The sequence below is a fragment of the Mauremys mutica genome, chromosome 1 (genome assembly GCF_020497125.1).
Source record: "Mauremys mutica isolate MM-2020 ecotype Southern chromosome 1, ASM2049712v1, whole genome shotgun sequence".
Lineage (NCBI taxonomy): Eukaryota > Metazoa > Chordata > Testudines > Geoemydidae > Mauremys > Mauremys mutica.
In genome coordinates this window covers 337,648,753-337,664,967 of record NC_059072.1, presented here as the reverse complement: position 1 = coordinate 337,664,967, position 16,215 = coordinate 337,648,753, and the positions used below count along the sequence as shown (strand labels likewise).

Genomic DNA, 16,215 nt, shown 5'->3' with positions numbered 1-16,215 from the left:
TAGTAACACAGAACCTCACTTCAGCAGCAACTATTCCATTCCTGTGAGACATGAGGCTTCAGAACCCAATGTGGTGCAGGAAACCCTCTTTGAAATTCCTCCAGAAGCCTTCTTTCCAAGACAGCTAAAAGAAAAAGGCTGCAAGCTTTTCCTAAAGATACAATCACGCTGTCACAGGCTGATAATCCTTCACAGAACCTCCTTAGACCAAAAAAAAAAAAAAAAACACAGCAGCTCCCAAAGGAGATGTTTACCTGCTAGCTCAGGCAAAGAATGAGCCAATATGGGAATTTAGCTTACTGACCCACTGAAGATAGGTTTATCCAAACTCAGGGAAAGAAAGAGAAAAGGGGAGTCTTTATGTAACCTCCATTATACATGTTTTTAGAGCTCCATTAGACTGGACCTAACAACTTTGTGTTTGTTAAGCACATATGTTTGTAGAGTAATTATTGATATCACAACTTGTGATTTTGTGACCTTCTAGCAATATTCTTCTGTCTGTCTACCAAACTATCACAATAAAAGGGAACATTAGAGATCCTGATCAGATGCACAACCTCAGAATATTCCTTCAAGTCTATTTTATTCCTGTTATGTACACAAGTCCTGTTTGCCTTAAAGGAACAAGGCAAAAAGCACAGCTAAGAATACCAGAAACAATTCCAACTTCCAAGCTCAAGGCCTATTATCAACAGCTTCTGTCTGACATGATAACCTGCTTCCAGTCCTCTGCCCTGCACTAGAAATTTATCCAGATGCAAGCCACAAATTCCGCAACTGTTTTAAATAAAGAGCCTCATAATGTTCAGGTGGACTCTTTGAACTCTCTTTGACTGAACCCACAGTGGGAAAACCAGTATAAGAGCTGTAATTTTCCACAATTGCACCTCTACTGGTGTAGCAATGGCAGAGGCCATACTATAATTAGAGAACAGTAGGTGATTTCACCCTTTTCTACCATTGTGCAGTCTGGCCCTACTTTGCCAGCAAAGCAGCATTTTCATTAATCTAATTACTGGATTATAAATGGAGGCGTGATCTGCGAGTCTGAGCAAATGACTGGGAACCAGAAACTCTAATTCAGGTAAAAGCAAAGAATTTATATGGATTACTATATAAAAATCTTTATGATGAAGATGGTAAAAAATAAAAAACCCAAACAGTCCAGAAAACCAATGATGGTATAAGCACTTGCATTCTGTTTACATGACAGATCCACAATAGATCTGTACCAGAGATTTTTCTGTGTGCGCGTGGGCACACACAGGGCCTTTTAGCACAGCTGCTCACAATGTAAAAGGAATTCCTCTGCCAGGACCAATCCAGACTCATGTCCAACTAGAGTCATCTTGCCTGGGATTTTCTGTCCAACAAAGAGAGTAAGCGTACTGCCTCACACCCAGGGCCGGCTCCAGACCCCAGCGCGCTAAGCGCGCGCTTGGGGCAGCATTTTGCCGGGAGGGCGGCAGGTGGCTCCGGCGGACCTTCTGCAGTCATGCCTGCGGGAGGTCCACTGGTCCCACGGCTCCGGTGGACCTCCTGCAGGCATGACTACGGAGGGTCCGCTGGTCCCACGGCTCCGGTGGACCTCCCGCATGCCGGAGCCGCGGGACCAGCAGACCCTCCACAGGCACGTCTGCAAGAGGTCCCCCGGAGCCGCGGGACCGGCGACCACCAGCGCGCCCCCCGCGGCGTGCCACCGTGCTTGGGGCGGCCAAATTCCTAGAGCCGCCCCTGCTCACACCCACACAGTAACCCTTAAAAACAGGACAGGGTGTGCTTGCAGCAACCAGTACAACATGATCCCATCTCAGGACTATTAATAGAACATCAGTTTGACCAGGTTTCCTCTGCAGCATCCCCTTTGGCCCATCAGGGAACAATTCACCCAGCTGCAGGTATCCACAGATGGACCTCCCAGAGACAGCAACCTAAGATCGCAATGTTTTTGTCATCTGGCCAAGGCACACTTCAATCTCTCCCTTTTCAGGGAGTTATGGTCCAGCAGCTCCAATCAAACAATTCAGAATGGTGCTGGTTAAACAAAGTGCCTAATTTGTGGGTGGAGGACAGCTGGAAGGCTAATTAAGCTATTAGGCAGAGGGTACAAACAGGTACAGAAAGGAAGCAGAAAGGGGGGAAAGCAGGCAGCAGGGGAGGAGAGAGGTTGCTCTTCCCTGATTGGTGCAGGGGCTGGGGGCTCCCTAGGACTGTTGGGGCAGAACTTTATATAGTATGGTGGTGGGAACCCTAGTTGTAAATAAACTGCATAAGGTGTTTGACCAGCAGAAGGGTCTCTGAGCAGTTTGTGGAGCAGAAGCAAAGGGCCCTGTTACACTTCCTAATCTATAAAAATGGTGAAAATCCAACCCCTGTAAAGTACACTGCGATCTTCAGGAGTGTTATGCAACTGAAAAGTATGTCTGCAATCTGGCAAACATTATACATATGTGAGTTACTTTATGCTGGCAAGTAACACCAATACAAAGTAATGCACATTGGAAAATATAATCCCAACTATACATACAAAATGGTTTAAAATTTGCTGTTACCACTCAAGAAAGAGATCTTGGGAGTCATTGTGGAGAGTTCTCTGAAAACATCAGCTCAATGTGCAGCAGGAGTCAAAAAAGCCAAAGAAAAGGAACCATTAGGAAATGGATAGATAAGACAGTATCGTCATAATGACACTATATAAATCTATGGCACACCCACACCTTCAATACACACTTCAGTTCTGGTCATCCCATCTCAAAAAAAAATAAATTAGAATGGGAAAAGGTAGAGAAGGGCAACAAAAATGATTAAAGGTATAGAACAGCTTCCATATGAGAGATTTAAAAGACTGGGACTGTTAGCTTGGAAAAGAGATGATATGATACAGGGATATGATAGAGATTTATTAAATCGTGAATGTTATGGAAAAAGTGAAGAAAGAAGTGTTATTTACCCCTTCAGATAACACAAGAACCAGAAGTCACCCAACGACATTAATAGGCAGCACATTTGAAACAAACATAAGGAAATACTTCTTCATACAATGCACAGTAAACTTGTAGACCTCGTTGCCAGGAGATGTTGTGAAGGCCAAAAGTATAACTTGGTTCAAAAAAGAATAAATTAGTTCATGGAGGATGGCTAATAGCGATTGATGGAGCTAAGATGGTCAGGGATACAACCCCATGCTCTGAGTGTCCCTAAGCCTCAGACTGCCAGATGCTGTGACAGAATGACAGGGAATGGAGCACATGATAATTGCCCTTTTCTGTTCATTCCCTCTAAAGCATCTAGTATTGACCAGTGTCAGAAGACAGGACACTGGGCTAGATGGACCGTTGGTCTGATCCGGTACAGCCATTCTTATGATCACATATATCAAGTTATTTACGCACTTGCAGGCCTGCAGCCTAGATTATTACTGATAAACACCATAAAGTGACCATGAAAGGCACTGTCAGCAGGGGTGCTGCTGGACATGCTTTAGGTGCACTGGCAGAGCTTTGGGGGTTTGGTTAGCTGTAGCCAGGGTTAACAGATCATCCCACAATGCACATCAAACTCACCTTCACTTAATTTAAAAATAAAAATGATCACTCCTGAACTGCTGGAGATAAAAGGTGGGGAGGGGGGGAAGCTGTCAAACCAAGGCCCACTTTTCCCTGTCAAAATGGGTAGTAAAAAAGGAATTGCATCAACTCTAAATTACCCTAATGATATATATATGCTTTAACTTTTTTGATAAAAAAGGAAAATTCTTCAATGTTTAAAAATTGCTGTAACAAAGTGTAATCTGTTTTATCACCAAGCACTGATAATTACACTTCCCAGAATGCTAAATCTTGAGATGTCCGGTCAATACAGATGCCTATTTTTAAGCACAACTTAAAAAAAAAAAAATCAATTGCTGATGCAGTGACCTGATTTCCAGGTTATCCTTCCTCTTCTTTCTTGGAAAAAAAGAGGCATTTATACAGTACCCTGCCCTGCATTTCAGATTAAGTGTGATTTAGTAACATACAGAATTACAAAGAACAGATCATTACAGAAAATAAGTTGTGCTCCAAGAATAATAATTATTGGCAATTCTACCTGATCAGAACATAAATCAGGAAGTACTCAGTTTTGTTCACAAACACTAACTGTCACATATCAAAGGATTAGCAAAACCAAAAACATTTTCACTGTTAAACTACATAGCCATTCAGAGTCAGGATTTTATTGTTCTTTTATGAAGTATTTCACCACAAACCCACATTAAAATCGTGATTTTACATAAATGTATGTCCTTTATCTCAACTGCTGTAGTCCTCTAGACCAAGCCAAGTCTTTCTGAATGATTACAACACTTGCAAATGGTGATATATCACTAAGAGGCAGATTTTTGAAGGTACACATAGGTACCTAGTGCGATTTTCAAAAGCACCTAAGTAAATGTCCAAGTGTCTTTAACCAACAAAAAAGCAAAATAATCCCCAGGATTATAATAATACAGGATATCTAATTCCTGTTTGAAATTATATGTAATAACTAACTAACTCAGCAGTGCATTTACTAGCCATTATTACCAGGGATGTGAATTCATTTACAATTAATACAATCAATCTCTCTCCAGAATTCCAATAAGTCAAACCACAATTTAGGTAAGCTTTATTTCAGGGCTTGAAAATTTTGCTTACATCTACAAGACAGATGCTTAAAGCTGTTAGCCAGTAGTAGATAGGAAAGACAAGTGGGAGGAGCTTTGCCACCAACATCCAGATACAATGCCAGCCCTGTTGCCACCTTCAACTGCAGGGAAAGGAGAACATAAAGGATTTCTACCAGGGATTTTGCACCTCTGACCTGCCTGGTGGCTTTGTATCAACCTCTATGTAGAGTAGGTGTCTGATACGTTTGGATGGAAGAAAAAGGAGGTTTTTTTCCTCCCCTCACCCTCCAGAGCCTCTTGGCTTCTGTCAACACTGGACACTGTGTCCATTATATGATAAATATTTCCTCCATTTTCCTATTTTTAAACAATAATTAACTATCTAACCACTCAATTTTTTAATCATGCTGTGTGCTCTTTCGCACTATCCATTGGACTTTGGAGCAACTAAACTAATACTATTACAACAACCATGTTATCATCATGGATCTGAGTTCACATATCTATACAAAACCAATATCCTAAAGATAAGATGCTACTATGTTTTACTGAATAAAATCAGAACTTCTCAGTTGCATATCAGACCTCTTATACTGTTGACAGATAAAAGAGAGATTCTCTTTTAGCAGAGAGCAGGAGCTTGAAATCTATTCCTGCTATTACCATGAAATTCCAAGCAGCCAGGATGTACGACAGGACTTCACAGTTATAGCTTGGAGGCAACTAGTTTGTTACAATGTCACAATTTCCATTCAAAGTCACCTGTTCCTAAAACCCTACACGTTTTCTATTAATGTATTACGTGTCTGAGGTTTTGTTTTCTTTCCTTTGGAGATTTTTACACTTCTTCTCTTTCACCCATCTTTATACAGGAAATAAACTAAAACCCATACATCCCTTCAATCTTCCAACGTACATCTTACTATAAAGCTGCATAAAACCCTTAGTTCTGGGTCTAACTTTCCCATGTTACTCAACATACCTGGAGGCATGTCATCCAACTGGTTAGGCAAATTAACCAAAAGCACAAGGCAGACTTGTTGAATTTGTTTACAGTTCAGGTTGCAAAAGAAGAGTAACAGCTCTATACAGAGCTAAATTTAATAAAAGCTATGCTTGAAGATATGTAATATTATTACATCCAAGTAAATCATGGCTTGTGACTTGCTTATCTGCCACAGTAATATAACAGGTCTAAATTTCTACTGCTCTTCTCTGTTTATACTGAAGTTTGAAGAGAAATGTTTGTAAGATTGGCTACCACTAAGTCTAGTAAGAACTATTCTTCATTTCATTTAAAATGATTAGGAGCTCTCTCTGAATTTTTGACTACATGCCCCTTTAAGATTGGTGCTTTAAAAGTAGAGACCTGCTGACAATACATAGAATTTTAGCTTAGCTGAGTAGAGTACAGATAAATAACGCATGCACACAAATATTTCACATAAAGACGTGGGCACACATACGTACACATGTTGTTAGCCAGTATGTATATATAATCTTTTAAACCTACACACAAAGGACATGAACTTCCAGTTTAACTTATGACATACCAACTTTCATGACAACAGTTAACTCCATTGCCCTCATGCCATGATACTCTGCAGTATATCAAATTGTACTGTAACTGGGTATTTAATCAAATACCTGAGTGACATGGAAACAATGTGTTGTTATAAGCACATAAAGCTTTTTAAAGGCTTCAAAAGATGAGACTTATGGCATAGATGAGACAAATGTCAAATCAAAAGAAAGAGTTACCTGAGAGTAAAAATGCCTAGCATCAAAGGTCAGTTCCGGAAATCCACTATGAGGGACTTGAAGAGAAGCCAAGTGTATTTGATCTAAAGCCCAGAAGAGTCAATGAGAGCCTTTCTGGCCATTAATGCCAACTGACACCACATTGTGCCTGAGTATGTATAGTTTGTAAAAGCAACAATCAGATTCCCATTTTAAAGTAAGAAAATGCCTATCACTCTGCAGAATTCCTTTTGCAAAAGGGCCTGGCAGAGACTGATGAATTACACTTCATAATTTCAAGAACAGGTGTAGCAGAAGATGAATTCAGATAGTAAGGAACTTAACCCTAAAAGAGAAGCACAGTATAACATATGAATGGCCATACTGGGTCAGACCAAAAGTCCATCCAGCCCAGTATCCTGTCTACCAACAGTGGCCAATGTCAGGTGCCCCAGAGGGAGTGACCTAACAGGTAATGATCAAGTGATTTCTCTCCTACCATCCATGTCCCCCCTTTGACAGAGGCTAGGGATACCATTCCTTACCCATCCTGGCTAATAGCCATTAATGGACTTAACCTCCATGAATTTATCCAGTTCTCTTTTAAATGCTGTTATAGTCCTAGCCTTCGCAACCTCCTCAGGTAAGGAGTTCCACAAGTTGACTGTGCGCTGTGTGAAGAACTTCCTTTTATTTGTTTTAAAGCTGCTGCCTATTAATTTCATTTGGTGACCCCTAGTTCTTATATTATGGGAACAAGTAAATAACTTTTCCTTATTCACTTTCTCCGCACCACTCATGATTTTACATACCTCTATCATATCCCCCCTTACTCTCCTCTTGTCCAAGCTGAAAAGTCCTAGCCTCTTTAATCTCTCCTCATATGGGACCCATTCCAAACTCCTAATCATTTTAGTTGCCCTTCTCTAAACCTTTTCTAATGCCAGTATATCTTTTTTGAGATAAGGAGACCACATCTTTACGTAGTATTCAAGATGTAGGCATACCATCGATTTATATGAAGGCAATAATATAGTCTCCATCTTATTCTCTATTCCTTTTTTAATGATTCCTAAGATCATGTTTGTTTTTTTGACTGCCGCTGCACAGACGTCTTCAGAGAACTATCCACTATGACTACAAGATCTCTTTCCTGCTTAGTTGTAGCTAAATTAGCCCCCATCATATTGTATGTATAGTTGGGGTTATTTTTTTCCCCAACGTGCATTACTTTACATTTATCCACATTAAATTTCATCTGCCATTTTGTTGCCCAATCACTTAGTTTTGTGAGATCTTTTTGAAGTTCTTCACAGTCTGCTTTGGTCTTAACTATCTTGAGCAGTTTACTATCATCTGCAAACTTTCCCACCTTACTGTTCACCCTTTTCTCCAGATCATTATGAATAAGTTGAATAGGATTGGTCCTAGGCCTGACCCTTGAGGAACACCATATTTACCCCTCTCCATTCTGAAAATGTACCATTTATTCCTATCCTTTGTTCCCAGTCTTTTAACCAGTTCTCAGTCCATGAAAGGATCGTCCCTCTTATCCCATGACTTAATTTACATAAGAGCCTTTGGTGAGGGACCTTGTCAAAGACTATCTGCAAATCTAAGTACACTATGTCCACTGGATCCCCCATGTCCACATATGTGTTGACCCATTCAAAAAAACTCTTTAATAGATTAGTAAGATATGATTTTTCCTTTTTCAGAAACCATGTTGACTTTTGCCCAACAACTTATGTTCTTCTAGGTGTCTGACAATTTTATTTTTTTTACTAATGTTTCAACTAATTTGCCCGGTACTGATGTTTGACTTACCAGTCTGTAATTGCTGGGATCATCTATAGAGCCCTTTTTAAATATTGGCATTACATTAGCTATCTTCCAATCATTGGGTACAGAAGCTGATTTAAAGGACAGGTTACAAACCATAGTTAATAGTTCCACAATTTCACATTTGAGTTCTTTCAGAACTCTTGGGTGAATGCCATCTGGTCCCGGTGACTTGTTAATGTTGAGTTTATCAATTAATTCCAAAACCTCCTCTAGTGACACTTCAATCTGTGACAGTTCCTCAGCTCTGTCACCTACAAAGGACAGCTCAGGTTTGGAAATCTCCCTAACATCCTCAGCCCTGAAGACTGAAGCAAAGAATTCAGTTAGTTTCTCCCCAATGACTTTATCGTCTTTAAGTGCTCCTTTTGTATCTTCATTGTCCAGGGGCCCCACTGGTTGTTTAGCAGGCATCCTGCTTCTGATGTGCTTAAAAAACAATTTGTTATTACCTTTTGATTTTGGCTAGCTGTTCTTCAAACTCCTTTTTGGCTTTTATTACATTTTTACACTTAATTTGGCAGTGTTTATGCTCCTTTCTATTTACCTCGCTAGGATTTGGCTTCCACTTTTTAAAAGATGCCTTTTTATCTCTCACTGCTTCTTTTACATGGTTGTTAAGCCATGGTGGCTCTTTTTTAGTTCTTTTACTGTGTTTTTTAATTTGAGGTATACATTTAAGTTGGGCCTCTATTATGGTGTCTTTGAAAAGTGTCCATGTAGTTTGCAGGGATTTCACTCTAGACACTGTTTTAATTTCTGTTTAACTAACCTCATTTTTGCATAGTTCCCCTTTCTGAAATTAAATGACACAGTGTTGGGCTGTTGAGGTGTTCTTCCCACCACAGGAATGTTAAAAGTTATATTATGGTCACTATTTCCAAGCAGAAATTTTTACACCTAAAAAGAAGTTTTCTTTTTTTCTCCAATGGTGCCAAATCCAAGATCAAATACTATTTTTACAAGTATAAATGAAAACAATATAATCAGGGAGAGAAAAATCTAATGACATAGTTTTGGAAGGTAGAGGCAAAGAATGAACGATAATGTAAGGATCCTGAAGCTATGCGTCAGTAAAACTGTTATATGTTAAAAAAAAAAATCCACAATAAAACACTTTCAATAGCAAAGGGTGGTGAGTCCTATTCATCATAATGGAGAGAGTTTCTCCAGAATACCTTAGATGCCTAAATTCAGTATTTGAACAATTAAAAGGCTTTTTGTTCTGGTCATTTAACCATAAACTGAGATTAGTTTTAAAGAATTCCACTCATGCATTGTTTTAGTGTGTGTTTTTCACATGACATCTAAGAACAAAAATATCAGTCCATTTTAGACTTCCTCAGATTATCACATTTTAAAAGCCAGGCATATATGGGGAGTTTCCCTCCCCCCCCCATGTTTGTGATTTACAACAAATCAGTCATAGTGAATTAATGTTTTTGGACATCTTCACATTTAGGTGTCAAAAAGTAGCTGCTTAAATGAGTTTAGTGACTCGATATTTAGAGGTGCTGACTATTCACACCTCTCGAAGTCAAGTTTTAGGTGCCTAATCACGGATTTAGATGCCTTGCTTTGGACATTTAAGTTTGAAAACTTCAGCCAAAAGCTTTAGCGGGCTGTGGAAGCAGCAGGTGTCACAATGATCAGAAGCAGCCACGGAACAACCTCGCTGTACAGGCAGAAGCGTTACCCAGCGGCTAGACTCGGAGTGGAAGTTAGAGCAGGTCTGTGCTGTGCCCGGTTTCCCAACCTCCCCACCGCCTACAGCTGCGCGCACACTGCGCCGGGGGCAGCTCCCCGGTGCGCCCCAAACGGCTACTCCTCAATCTGCGGCTCAGTGTCCCCCGCCCAAAGCTCGGTGCCCAGCAGGTCACTCTTCCCCCCCCCGCCTTGGGCGCAGCTCCCCGAGCCCCCGCGCCAACCAACCAGCCTCGCCCGGCTCTGGGGAGGCAGCAAGCGGGGCGGGTACCGCCGCCACCTCCCCCCTGTCACACACGGCAGCTGGCGCGCAGAGGCGCCCGGGCCACACGGCAGGGGAACCCCCCGTCAGTGGCAGGGCCCCGCACGCCTAGCGCCGCGCCGCCCCCGGGCAGGAGGCGCCCGCCCCCCGCGGGAGGCCCGGGCTCAAGCCCAGCACGGGGAGGCTGAGGCGGGACCGGGACGCCGCCGGAGTTATCAAGAGGAAGGGGTTGCAGTGGTTCCACCCTTCTCTCCCCCCCGCCTCGTGGGATGGTTTATCCCGCCCGGCAGATGCGTTCCCGGCGGAGCAAACCATTCTCCCCAAGTGCGGGGGGGGAGTCAAATCTCCTCAGCCCCCTTGTGCCCTCCACCCCCGCCACACAGCAAGCCGCTGCCCATCCCGCCCCGCCTCAGTTTCACCGCCATCGCCAGCCAACGGAGCACGCTGTACCTAGCTCTTCTCTAGCCGCCGCTTCCATCTTTCAATGGTCCCGCTGCTCGCCCTTCCTCAATGTGGAGCCGGCCGGCACAGGGAGACAGTACGCATGCGCCCCTCTCTCCTTCCAGCATACCATAGAAACGCACGGAGAGGATAGACAAGACGCGCCGGGAGGGGAGGGGGAAGGCGTTAGTCCTCCGGAGACCAGAGCTCTTCAGGGATGCGCCTTGCAGTAGACAGTGCCTGGGCATATTGCATGGCTGCTCTGCGGCCCATTTGTGCTGCATGCGCCTGCCTCTAATTAACTCCCGCTGCACTTGTTCCCCTTCAGCCCAACTCCCGCGGCAGAGCAACAGCACCAACCTCAAGCATTAAAAATTTTGCATCAGGCTCTGAAAAATCATAGGATTTTACAATATGGCATGTTGGGTTTTTTTTACTTGCCCTGTAGTGTTGGAACGATATAGGGGGTCTCATTGTCAAGTTTTTCCAACAACAGCTGAGGGCTAGAAACTTACTTTGTTAAAAATGAAAGCTAAACTTCTTAGGGTATAGAAAGCCTGATTCTGGCAGTTGGGGGTCTAGGGAAGACAAATAACCCTGCTAGACACCAACAATCAAAGACTTAACAAGTGTTATGGCTCATTACAATAATTTGTAACACTTTGCTGCCTGCTACCCTTTATTGCCCACTTCAAACCCTTTATGCACAGTAGTCCAACCCCCACTTACTTTCAAGTGACCAATGTGTGTTACCCCTTCTGCTTAATCTGTCCCAACTTCTATCTAGCTCAAACGCTGCTGCCTTTCTCAGATCTGAAGACTTCTGTGTAGCTCAAAAGCTTGTACCGTCCACCAACAGAAGTGCACTCAGTGAAGGATATTACCTCACCCACCATGTCTCTATATATAATCATAAGTCATAATCACGTGACTTGGCTTATCATCCCAGGCTCAGTCTTGCTATAGATATCAATTCCTTTTCGTTAATAATCCGCTTTCTAGATAATAGTCCTGCTATGTGTGCAGAGGCCTGGACTAGATGACCTCTCAAGGTCCCTTCCAGTCCTATAATTCTATGATTTTCTGGTCAAATATCCCTGATTTTACTAACAACTCTGCTCCACAGACAACGCATTGCTGTTGATGGGGAAAGAGCATAATTTAAAGGTTCTGGTGGTATAAAGTGGAGTTCAGGATAGAGCATACAAACTCTGGAAGAAATCTGGCGGGCATGTTTCTCCCACACATTGCCTCTGCTCCCGTCAAGGTTGCCTTTGGCAGGGGCGGCTCTAGGTATTTTGCCACCCCAAGCACAGCAGGCAGGTTGCCTTCAGCGGCTTGCCTGCGGGAGGTCCCCGGTCCCGCAGATTCGGCGGCACGTCTGCGGGAGGTCCGCTGAAGCCGCGGGACCAGCGGACCCTCCGCAGGCATGTCGCCGAAGGCAACCTGCCTGCCGCCCTCGCAGTGGCTGGCATAGCGCCCCTCATGGCTTGCCGCCCCAGGCACGCGCTTGGCGTGCTGGTGCCTGGAGCCGCCCCTGGCCTTTGGACCCCTACCATCACCTCTAGTTCTCCTATTCCAAAACCTGTAATCAAATCAGAATGTTGTATTAAGTTTTTAAAGCCAAGTTAGAGGAACAGGAATGCAGTATTACTAACTCAAAGCATTAAAAAATGATTCAAGCCTCCCCAAATATCCTGAGATTTTCAAACCTGAGAATTTTTAAGCCATCCCGGAAAGAATTATTGACACTGTTTTTTTTCATTCTTTAGGGTTCACATTTTCAAGATTCACCTCAACTATAATGGCTAGAAACTTGGTTTAAAATGAAACCTGATAATCTTCCATAATCACAGCAAAGAGTCCTGTGGCACCTTATAGACTAACAGACGTATTGGAGCATGAGCTTTTGTGGGTGAATACCCACTTCGTCACATGACTCTGGAGCGAAGGCTTGAAGAAACACATGAAATATCACAGAAGTTGGTAATATGGGCAGGACACATGTTTTTATTAGTAGTTATTAAGTGATGGGGTGGAAGCGTCTGTTTTTATGGTAAACCCTCTTTGATTTATTATCCTTATTCTCTCAAGTCCCTGCTTGTCTATTTATACACCTCTTGAGTTCTGACACCTAGGCCTCAATCCTTACATGTGTTGAACTGAGGTGGGCCCTTCGTTCACACCCACACACAATCCCGCTAAAATCAGTAGGGCTCTGCATTGGGGTTCATCCTTCACTCAGATCCCTGATTTGTAAGCTCTTTGTAAGCAAAGATAGTATGAATCTGAGACATGAGCACAGAGATGGGAGCCAGGAACTCTTGAGCTGTAATAATTCCATTCTGCCACCAAGTTGCTGTTTGGGTTTAAGAAAGTCATTTAACTTTAGCCTCTCCAAGTTGGTTTCCCCATCTATAAATTGGAAGTAATACTTATGCTCACAACCCTCCCCTAAGTTTATATTAATGATGGATCAGGACTTTGAACATCGAAAGAGCACTTTGATCTCTTGTGGCACAGTTTATTATCCTGAAGACTGAAATGCTTTAGTTTAACTAATGTGTTTGAGCTTAAAATAGGGGTAGCTGAGTGAACTTTAGTGACTCAATATATACAGAAGGTCAAACTAGATGATCTAACGGTACCTTCTGGCTTTTAATTCTATGAAACTATGGTATTAACATTATAATTACTGTTTCTTTTTAAATTATTCAATTCCTATGCATTTTTTTCTATTTTTTGTGGATTTCACAGAGACAATGTGTTGTGAAGTTGTATAGGAGCAATAGGCTTGGAGGCAAGTGTGCTGTTTCTTTAAATACATAGCCACAATCAAGACAAGAAGGAACTTTTGAAAGTTTTAGGCAGAAACATTACAGTGAAGCAATATACAGAAGAATTGTTTTAGGGGATAATCCTTAAGTTTCTTGTTACAGTTAGAAGAAAGCAGTGTTTCCTATCATTGTCACATAATAATTAACAATTTTGGTTTCCAAAGCTTTAAGAAAAGGAGGAGGGAAGATGTCACGGTGGCGGGGAGTAACTAGTAATTCCCAAAGTAGATAAGGGATATCAAATGTTTTCTCAAACTCTGCAATCCCAGCTAGGGAAACAAGAATTTCAGGTCATTCAGTATCCATATTGCATAGCTCCCTAATCACTCTGATTTTCAGCACCCTCTAATTTACTCTGAAGATAAGGGCTGTAGGAATTTTTTGGGGGAAGTTCTGTGGCCAGTGTTCATAGAATCATAGAATATTAGGGTTGGAAGAGACCTCAGGAGGTCATCTAGTCCAATCCCCTGCTCAAAGCAGGACCAACACCAACTAAATCATCCCAGCCAGTGCTTGGTCAAGCCGGGCCTTAAAAACCTCTAAGGCTGGAGATTCCACTACCTTCCTAGGTAATCCATTCCAGTGCTTCACCACTCTTCTAGTGAAATAGTGTTTCCTAATATCCAACCTAAACCTCCCCCACTGCAACATGAGACCATTGCTTCTTGTTCTGTCATCTGCCACCACTGAGAACAGCCTAGCTCCATCCTCTTTGGAACCCCACTTCAGGTAATTGAAGGCTGCTATCAAATCCCCCCTCACTCTTCTCTTCTGCAGACTAAATAACTCAGTTCCCTCAGCCTTTCCTCGTAAGTCATGTGCCCCAGCCCCCTAATCATTTTTGTTGCCCTCCGCTGGACTCTCTCCAATTTGTCCACATCCCTTCTGTAGTGGGGGGACCAAAACTGGATGCGGTACTCCAGATGTGGCCTCACCAGTGCCGAATAGAGGGGAATAATCACTTCCCTTGAACTGCTGGCAATGCTTCTACTAATATAGCCCAATATGCCATTGGTCTTCTTGGCAACAAGGGCACACTGCTGACTCATATCCAGCTTCTCATTCACTGTAATCCCCAGGTCCTTTTCTGCAGAACTACCACTTAGCTAGTCAGTCCCCAGCCTGTAGCGGTGCATGGGATTCTTCCTTCCTACGTGCAGAACTCTGCACTTGTCCTTGTTGAATTTCATCAGATTTCTTTTGACCCGATCCTCCAATTTGTCTAGGTCACTCTGGACCCTATCCCTACCCTCCAGTGTATCTACCTCTCCCCCCAGCTTAGTGTCATCTGCGAACTTGCTGAGGGTGCAATTAATCCCATCATCCAGATCATTAATAAAGATGTTGAACAAAACCAGCCCCTGGTCCAACCCCTGGGGCACTCTACTTGATACTGGCTGCCAACTAGTCATTGAGCCATTGATCACTACCCATTGAGCCCGACAATCTAGCCAGCTTTCTATCCACCTTATAGTCCATTCATCCAATCCATACTTTATCTTGCTGGCAAGAATACTGTGGGAGACCATAACAAAAGCCTTGCTAATGTCAAGATAGATCACATCCACCACTTTCCCCATATCCACAGAGCCAGTTATCTCATCATAGAAGGCAGTCAGGTTGGTCAGGCATGATTTGCCCTTGGTGAATCCATGTTGACTGTTCCTGATTACTTTCCTCTCCTCCAAGTGCTTCAAAATGGATTCCTTGAGGACCTGCTCCATGATTTTGCCGGGGACTGAAGTGAGGCTGACTGGTCTGTAGTTCCCTGGGTTCTCTTTTTAAAATATGGGCACTAAATTTGCCTTTTTCCAATCGTCCAAGACCTCCCCCAACTGCCGCAAATTTTCAAAGATAATGGCCAATGGCTCTGCAATCAATCAGCCAACTCCCTCAGCATCCTTGGATGCATTAGATCTGGACCCATGGACTTGTGTATGTCCAGGTTTTCTAAATAGTCCTTAACCTGTTCTTTCACCACTGACAGTTGCTCACCTCCTCCCCATACTGTGTTGCCCAGTGCAGCAGTCTGGGAGCTGACTTTGTCTGTGAAGACCAAGGCAAAAAAAAGCATTGAGTACTTCAGCTTTTTTCCAAATCATCCGTCACTAGGTTGCCTCCCCCATTCAGTAAGGGTCCCACACTTTCCCTGACCTTCTTCTTGTTGCTAACATACCTGTAGAAACCCTCCTTGTTACCCTTCACATCTCTTGCTAGCTGCAACTCCAACTGTGCCTTGGCCATCCTGATTACACCCCTGCATGCTCTGGCAATATTTCTATACTCCTCCCTAGTCATCTGTCCAAATTTCCACTTCTTGTAAACTTCCTTTTTGAGTTTAAGCTCACCGAAGATTTCACTGTTAAGCCAAGCTGGTCGCCTGCCATATTTGCTATTCTTTCTGCACTTCGAGATGGTTCAGGTTGATGTTTTGTGGGCTCCTTTCCTTTTCGCTGGAATGAAAGTAACAAGGTAGGGAGGATAAGATAAATACAAAAAACATTTTCAAAGATACATATTCAAAGACAGAAATTTGAACTAATATAAAAGAGAGGGGAAGAAGGTTAAGGCCAAAAGATGTATTAGCTCCCCATGTTAAATGCCATAAAGAACACATATATAGTGCAGCATCAGCTGGCAACATTCAAGGACCTCAAAATTCTAATTCATTGTTCAGAAAAACACAAATTTCTTGAATAAATGTGAAGAGAATGATAGTTATTCATTCTATATTTCCC

General features: G+C 42.8%; 1 protein-coding gene across 4 annotated transcripts in view; it reads right to left on the bottom strand.

Annotated features, from left to right (window-relative positions):
- SLC36A4 (solute carrier family 36 member 4) overlaps positions 1–10,864 on the bottom strand; it is a 250,901-nt gene extending 240,037 nt beyond the window's left edge. For all 4 annotated transcript variants that reach the window (XM_045020033.1, XM_045020014.1, XM_045020021.1 and 1 more), the window contains exon 1: positions 10,650–10,864. In XM_045020033.1, the coding sequence (XP_044875968.1) occupies positions 10,650–10,677 (28 nt within the window). In that variant the 5' untranslated portion in view covers positions 10,678–10,864. The remainder of the gene's footprint in view (positions 1–10,649) is intronic.
- Between the last annotated feature and the right edge of the window lie 5,351 nt (positions 10,865–16,215).